Source organism: Tiliqua scincoides, chromosome 2 (genome assembly GCF_035046505.1).
Source record: "Tiliqua scincoides isolate rTilSci1 chromosome 2, rTilSci1.hap2, whole genome shotgun sequence".
Lineage (NCBI taxonomy): Eukaryota > Metazoa > Chordata > Lepidosauria > Squamata > Scincidae > Tiliqua > Tiliqua scincoides.
In genome coordinates, this window is record NC_089822.1 from 201,627,638 (window position 1) to 201,635,953 (window position 8,316).

The 8,316-nt window shown below is 48.3% G+C and overlaps 1 protein-coding gene across 1 annotated transcript; it reads left to right on the forward strand.

The window, feature by feature from the left end:
- The first annotated feature begins 917 nt into the window (after positions 1-917).
- LMAN2 (lectin, mannose binding 2) lies at positions 918-7,686 on the forward strand. The gene is made up of 8 exons (XM_066614770.1): positions 918-1,143; positions 2,012-2,130; positions 2,303-2,420; positions 3,949-4,028; positions 4,216-4,377; positions 4,659-4,773; positions 5,084-5,203; positions 6,716-7,686. The coding sequence occupies exons 1-8, from the start codon at positions 966-968 to the stop codon at positions 6,874-6,876; spliced, it is 1,053 nt and encodes a 350-aa protein (XP_066470867.1). The 5' UTR covers positions 918-965; the 3' UTR covers positions 6,877-7,686.
- Positions 7,687-8,316: the final 630 nt, after the last annotated feature.

Genomic DNA, 8,316 nt, shown 5'->3' on the forward strand with positions numbered 1-8,316 from the left:
AAATCAGGAGGTTGCGCATACACATCATGGCTTGTACCCCATAATGGATTTTTCCTCCAGAAACTCGTCCAATCCCCTTTTAAAGGCGTCTAGGCTAGACGCCAGCACCACATCCTGTGGCAAGGAGTTCCACAGACCGACCACACGCTGAGTAAAGAAATATTTTCTTTTGTCTGTCCTAACCCGCCCAACACTCAATTTTAGTGGATGTCCCCTGGTTCTGGTATTATGTGAGAGTGTAAAGAGCATCTCCCTATCCACTCTGTCCATCCCCTGCATAATTTTGTATGTCTCAATCATGTCCCCCCTCAGGCGTCTCTTTTCTAGGCTGAAGAGGCCCAAACGCCGTAGCCTTTCCTCATAAGGAAGGTGCCCCAGCCCCGTAATCATCTTAGTTGCTCGCTTTTGCACCTTTTCCATTTCCACTATGTCTTTTTTGAGATGCGGCGACTTATATTATAGTCAATGGGGCTTACTCCCAGGAAAGTGTGGATAGGATTGCAGTCTCGGAGCCCAATCCTATGCATGTCTCCTCAGAAGTAAGTTCCGTTATAGTCAACGGGGCTTACTCCCAGGAAAGCGTGGACAGGATGGCAGCCTGAGAGCCCAATCCTATGCACGTCTACTCAGAAGTAAGTCCCATTCTAGTCAATGGGGCTTACTCCCAGGAAAGGACTGCAGCCTGTCCCAGTCTGCTCGTGCCGCGCGCCTTCTCCAGCCACTCGCATAAAGACACGTTCAGCGTGCACCAGCGTGCCAAGCACACCGGAAAGAGGAGGGGCGCCTCGCGCTCATCGCATCGCCTGTCTATCTCTAGAGACGTTAGGGGCGGGGCTTCGGCCATCTTGCCCAGCTCGCCAGCGAGACCTCCTGGACGGTGTCTATGGTTTCGGGCTGGCCGAAGTTGCTTCCGGGTGAAGGGTTGAGCGGAAGCAGGAAGAAGAGGGGCAGGAGGGGGGAGGAGGATGGCGGCGGCGGGTCCGGCAGGCGGTGGGTCCGCGATGGCGCTGCCGCCGTGGGCGCCTCCCCTGCTGCTCCTCCAGCTGCTCCTGGCCGCGTCGGCGCCGCCGGGGGCCGCAGAGCTCACCGACGGGAACAGCGAGCACCTGAAGCGAGAGCACTCGCTCTTCAAGCCTTACCAGGGTGCGTGGCTGACAGGCAGGGCTCGGGGTGGAGGTGCCGCCTGCTCCGCTCTCCCCTGCCCGGGCCTGGCTGAGCCAGGAGCAGCCGCTGGCCCGGGCAGCGGGGGAAGCCCAGGGCCTGCAGGGGGGCGGTGCTGCGCCTTTGCACACCCTCCTTCAGAGACACTGGCGAGTAAAGTTCTCGCACACACGCACTCTCTTCTCCAAGGGCTATTGGGGCCCCCCGGAAGACCGTGCCTTCTGCACACCTTTGTTCATGGGAGACTCATACACACAAAGACACACACACTCTCCAAGGGCTACAGGGGCAAGGGCAGTGCCTTCTGCACACCCCTCATGAGACTCTCTGGAGATTAAAGTTCACACACACACACTTCTCCAGGGGCTGTAGGGGAGAGGACAGTGCCTTTTACAGACCCTTGTTCATGAGAGACTGGCAATTAAAGTTATACACACAAACACACACACACACTTCTCCAAGGGTTACAGTGGGAGGACGGTGCCTTTTGCACACTTGTTCATGAGACACTCTGGCGATTAAAGTTAAACAGGCACATGCACACACCTCTTTGGCCAGAACAGCTACTTCAGCTTGAATATCAGGCAGACTAGGAGTTGGATGGGTCACAGTGTTAAAGGGCAGATCTTGCTAGATTCAAAGGAACATCTCGGCTGCCTAATAATGCACTATAAATAATTCCCACCAGATTGTCATGATTGATCTGTTTCTGCCAAATGATAGCAGCGAAATCAAGAGAGAGCATGAAAGCAGTTCCAGCCACTTTTGTCATGTGTTGCTTTTAATACATTATGCATTAGTAACTTGCTTTTGTCTGTACTTTATCTCAGTGACATTCTCTGTGTTTTAGGAGTTGGCTCCAGTTCCATGCCCCTCTGGGATTTTCAAGGGAGCACAATGCTGACCAGCCAGTATGTTCGACTGACTCCTGATGAACGCAGCAAGGAGGGTTCTATCTGGAACCGAGTGGTGAGTGTGGATCCTGCTTGGGGTGTGATCAGCAGTGAAAGTCACCTTTAAAAAAAAATTGAATGGAAAAAATTGCTTCTGTTTTCCAAAAGAGAGTGTTTGTGTCTGTCTGCGTTTTCCATGTAGAAGGATTTCATGGAGGTGTTTAGAACAGCTGTATTTTGTTTTGTAGCCCTGTTTCCTGAAGGATTGGGAGCTCCATGTCCACTTCAAGATTCATGGAGCAGGAAAGAAGAACCTCCATGGCGATGGTTTTGCCCTGTGGTACACCCGGGAGCGCCTTACTCCAGGTACTGTGGTGGGTTGAATATTCCAAAAGATACATGTTATCATCAGTTCTGGTCTTCTAGCTGCAGTGGAATGGATAGTTTTCAGTATAATGTTGCGTTTAAAAGCATTCCTAGATATGCAGTTGTTTGTATGAAGGAGCATTGAACTATGTCAGTTCTCAGTTGCAGTTCGAAGTGGTACAACTCAGAACTGATCTACTTCAGTGATAATGAGGCCCTTGTGATGAGATGCTAATAACTTTGGATGGACTGTTGCCCAGGCTTCTGTGAGTTTTTATCTAAAGCATTGTTTCCAGATCTTGCTCATTTTGCAGCTTGATCATGTTTATCTTTGGTACAAATCAGATATTTTGTTTGTTCTTCCAATCTTTTGAAGTCAGTGTATGTATATTCCCATTGTGGCAGGTGAAACTAAGACTGACTAACTTGCCTCTACTTTAGCAGGTATTAGGACCCCAATCTAAATCCATATCTACTCATTGTATTTCTGTAGGAAGCCATGCATATGTCTCATTATGGCAGCTGCCATTCTAGAAGCTGGACAGAGTGTTCTCCCTACTCAATTATAGTTTTTCTGCAAAATGTTTGAAAAAAATGAGATGGCCTTTCTTGAACTGTTGGCAGCCCCTAACTGCTTAGTGGACTTGAGTACCTGTCAAGGCAAATACTTACATAATCCTGTTTACCATAAGCTCAAAGCGGTGGACAGTATAATAAAATAATTTAAAATAATTAAAAACAATTCGTAAAAGGACAATGAAATAAATCCAGCTACCAGTGATACAAAGGAGCATATAAAAACATATGGTAATAGCAAAATGAAATAATAAAGGCAGTGTAAAATAATAAATCCTATAAACAATTATTAAAGGGGCCATAAAGGGAGTCATTCCTCCTCAAATGCCCAATAAAAATAAGTATCAAAACAAGATATTGCTAGGGCATAGGCCTATCAATCAAGGCAACTAAGGCTATCTCCGTCCCATAGCCTGCCAAGAAACTGTATTGAAAGGGATCCTGATATAATAAATAGCAATTGTACGTTTAGACTGATGTATAGTGAGAGCCAGGATGGGGTAGTAGCTTGGGAGTTGGACTTAGATCAGGAAGATCCAGGTTCAAGTCCCAGCTCAGCCATGAAGCTTACTGGGTGACCTTGGGCCAGTCATTAAATTTCAGCCTCACCTGCCTTGTGGGATTGTTGTGAGGACAAAAGGAGGGAACCATGTAAACCACCCTGAGATTCTTGGAGGAAGAGCAGTATAACATGTTGTAAAATATATTAGTTATGTAGGAAGTGTCCTTCAACTAAATGAGACCATTGATCCATCTCGCTCAGTATAGTCTACTGACTTGCAGTCGTTCTCCAGGATATCAGACTAGTATTTCCCAGCCCTACCTGACAGTACCAGGGGCTCTCACTGAGCTACAGCCCTTCCCATCTGCTTGCTGGATAGGTAACTTTACCTGTTGGGGAGGGCACAGGAAGGCAAGTCCCCCGTTAACCTTGCTCCACTGTCTCTTTCAGGTCCTGTCTTTGGCAGTAAAGATAATTTCCATGGATTGGCCATTTTCCTAGACACATATCCAAATGATGAAGCTACTGAGGTAGGTGCTGACAGGAACCTGCATTGAGAGATTTGCTCCTTCTACTTGTAAGCTAAGGCAGAGTTCAGATACTTAGCAGAAATTGTGTACACAAGCTTTTCTATTCAGGCTCGTTTCTTAAATATCTTTGGTAAGAGCTATGGACTGCTTGGTGAAAATTCTGAATCATACTTTCTTTATTATGTAGCGCGTGTTCCCATATATCTCGGCCATGGTGAACAATGGATCCCTGACCTATGACCATAGTAAAGATGGCCGTTGGACAGAGCTGGCAGGCTGTACAGCTGATCTTCGTAATCGGAACCATGATACATTTTTGGCTATCCGTTACTCTCGTGGACGTCTGACGGTAAGTTGGCTTGAGACACTACATAGAGCCCTTCATGGGTTGCCTTAGATGTGTGTGTGTATGAGGGTTTTGGGGTGAGTAGATACTGCTAAGCTGACCCTGGCTGCTGTAGTCATGGAAGCATGCATAGTGGAAGTGAATTCCCAGATTCACTTCTTCAACATAGTATGTTTTGGCCAGTTTGGTTTGTCAAAACTGAGGCTCTAGCAAATTTGCGACTTTTTTAGGTGGCTGGGAGAATGAAACATGGGCTGTTGTTCAAGGTCACGCTTATTTTGCAGGTGATGACTGATGTGGAGGACAAAAATGAATGGAAAAACTGCTTTGATATTTCAGGAGTACGACTGCCTACTGGTTACTTCTTTGGGGCTTCTGCCGGTACAGGAGATCTTTCTGGTGAGATCTGTTTGCCTATGAAGTGGAATTGGCTGTGTTGCCTGGACATGGAGTTCTCGACAAAGTAGTGCCATCATTAGGTGGAGTGAATCTATTCTATTCACTTTAGTGACTTAGATATTAGAACGTCTTTAAGCCAGCTCTCTGAATGAAAGGAACATTTAAAGGAGTCTGTTAAGAAATGCAGTATGTGAGATTGTTTTCTTCCCCTAAGGATTGGCCTAATCTAGCAAGGTCCTCCTTTTTGTTCTTAAAGAGATTTTAGAATGAGCTTTATATTCACATAGTAATATGACCCTTTCTTTCCTAGACAATCATGACATCATCTCTATGAAGTTGTTCCAGCTGATGGTTGAGCATCCTCCAGAGGAAGAAAACATTGACTGGACAAAGATTGAGCCCAGTGTCAGCCTTCTCAAGTCACCCAAAGGTGAGGCGCTAGTGCTTCTGTTTTGAATGCTCTGACACACCTTTGGGAGATCACCCTCCCTCATTAGTCAACATTCTCATATTGATTCACAGGATGTTAAGTGGCCGCATGTGCTTTCATGGAGCAGTGCCTGGCCCTTGACTTGAAATGGTGAAAACCTGGGTGTCCTCTACAAGAGAGCCCTCTCTACAGCCTCACTGCAGAGCTGCAATCCTAAACATAGTTTCCAGTAAATGTATTCCATTAAACTTGGCAAATCTGCTAAGTAAACCTATTTTAAGGATGGGGGACATGTGTGTCTGTATTTGTAAAACTCTAGACCAAGGGTGTCAAACTCATTTCATCCTGGGGGCCACATTGGAGTCATGGCACCTGCTGAGGGCCAAACTCCAAATGTGGCACCCGGAAGTGACCTGAACACTGGAAGTGATGTCACTTGTGACATCACTTCCTGTTTTTTAAAAGCTGAGGCTTCCCCCTCGCTCTGCTACCTCACCCGACCCCAGACCCCATTCTTCCACCAAGTATCCTCTGCCTCAGTCCACCCCAGACCCTATTCCACCACCAAGCGTTCTCTGCCTCAGGCCACCCCAGACCCCATTCTGCCACCAAGCGTCCCCTGCCCGCCACCCAGCCAAGCCTCCCAGTCGCTTCCCAGCCCCCCCATTCTACCACAAAGCATCCCCTGCCCCCCAGCCAGCCAAGCCTCCCAGTCGCCCCCTCAGCCCCCACGTACCTGCCACTAGTCAAGACCAGGGAAGCCACACACAGCAGCGCCAGCTCCCAGACCCCCTCTGGCCGTGATCAAAGCCCGGGAGAGCTCTGGCCACGGCTGGAGGGAGGACGGAAGGCTGGAGATGCCATGCGTAGGTGCTCCAGCCCTCAGTCACCCTTCCGGCCGCGGGTGAGCCCTGCTCACGCCCAGAGGGAGGACCGGGGACGCTGCGTGTGGGTGCTCCAGCCCTCAGTTGCCCCTTCCAGCCGCGGGCAAGGCCCGCTTGCAGCCGGAGGGAGGACCGAGGATGCCGTGCATGGCTCCTCCAGCCCACGGAACTCTCTCCAGCTGCAGGCAAGCCCCGCTCGCATCCGGAGGGAGGACTGAAGACTGGGGTTGTCCCCTTCTAGTTGCAGGCAAGGCCCGCTTGCAGCCGGAGGGAGGACTGAAGGCTGGGACACCGCGCGCGGCTGCTCCAGTCCTCAGAACTCTCTCTGGCCACAGAGCTCCGCTCACAGTTGGAGCGAGTGGGGGTGGGGCAGCCCCAGAACTCCCCCAAAGCTTGGGGGGCTCCCAAAATGGCTCTGCAGGCCAGATGCGGGCCTTAACTTCGACACCCCTGCTCTAGACCATATTGCAATTTTGGATGTGACTGTGATAGCTATTTACACTTTTCCAAAATCTTATCCTATATGGTGCAGAATTTTGCCAAGCTGCATTAATCTGTTTTGTATCTCACAAAGGAACATGTGTGCTGTAAACATTCACTTTCTAATTTTTTTTTCCCCCACCTGTAGACAATGTGGACGACCCAACAGGAAACTTTCGTAGTGGACCCTTGACAGGCTGGAAGGTGTTTCTATTACTACTGTGTTCTTTGCTTGGCATCATTGTGTGTGCTGTGGTGGGCGCTGTGGTCTTCCAGAAACGTCAGGAGCGAAACAAGCGATTTTACTAGCAATGGAGTGGGCCCAGATCCTGGGCACTTTGGGAATATTTTTTACAGGGGGGAGGGGGAATTCTATAGACTCTGGTTTCTAAAAGGCTCTTTCAGAGAAATATATGGATTATTTTCATATCTTTTTCCTGGCAGTACTAGGCCAGGCAACCTGTGTCAAACAATCAGGATTGTAGGGTGTAACTCTACTTGGAGCCCATTTTTCCTTGTTTTGGATGCTGATCAGAGCCATCAGCTTCTCTTCAAACACCAACCAACCTGCACCTAGAACTTAAAACTGGCAGGTGGTCCTCTTCCATGGGACATGGCTCTGCATGTCAACTAGTATCTGCTGGTGATTTTGCTTAACAGGGCAGTATTTCCCTCCAGCCCTACTGGGAGAGATTTTCTTGGTTGATCCATAAACCCATTTTAAGGTGGGTGTTTTGAATTGAATGTATCTTATAGCCTCGCTGATCCTGGAACCTTACTTTTAGTTCAGCTATTTATCTGTAGCTGGGAGTGAGACTAATTTACACCAGAACAACTGGTGAGCATCAAATGTGATTTTCCCCTTTGGTGATGGAAACTGTGATTGCATTGACTTTGAAGAGAGGGGGCTTGATTTTTTTCCAGTTAATGTGGAGTATGCATCACAATTTGGTCACAGAAGTTCAGGCCCTGCTCTGAGCCATCTCACTGAGCCGGTAAATATTAAACAGATAATTCCAATGACAAGATTGTACTTTGTCATAGCCATATCTGTGTGTGTGTATGCAAGGTGAGATGTGGAAGAGAGGATATGTGAAATAAAGTGAAAAACTGACTTTATCTGCTGTTCTGTCTTAATTTGCTTGGAACTATGAGAGAACAATGTGTCAACTGCTTCTGCTGTTAATTGGTCTACGCTACACTAAAAGCCCTGTGGTTTGGACTCATGATGTTTGAGCTTATGTTCATCCCTGGTGTTCACACTTTATACAATGTGGATTCTCTTTGTTGAATTGTTAAAAATGCAGGCATTAAAGAATTCAGTAAAAATAAAGATTTAATTCAATCCGGTCACATTCTTCATAGAGAGATCTTATTTGCAATCTTCCAGCTGATCTTCACAACAGTCCAGTGAGTAAGTTAGAGGAGTTCACATTTTACAGGTGGAAAAGTACAGACTAACAACCCAATCCTGAGCTGCCTGGCTGCCAGAGCTGCACCAGCGCCAAATCAGCGGCCACAGCATCCTATGGCCACCAGGCAGCCACTGGCAGCTCCTCTGGGGGAAGGGGACGAATGTAAGGGTAAGGGAGGAGGCCCTGCAGTGGGGCTACTCGACTGCGCCAGCTATTTAACCGGTGCAGAGTAAAGCAGCACTATATCGAGCCCGGAGGTCCAGCATGGGGCAGTGGATCAGGTGGAGCAGAGCTGTGCAAGTCTCACTCCCTGCCACGCCTCCCTCCTGCCCCA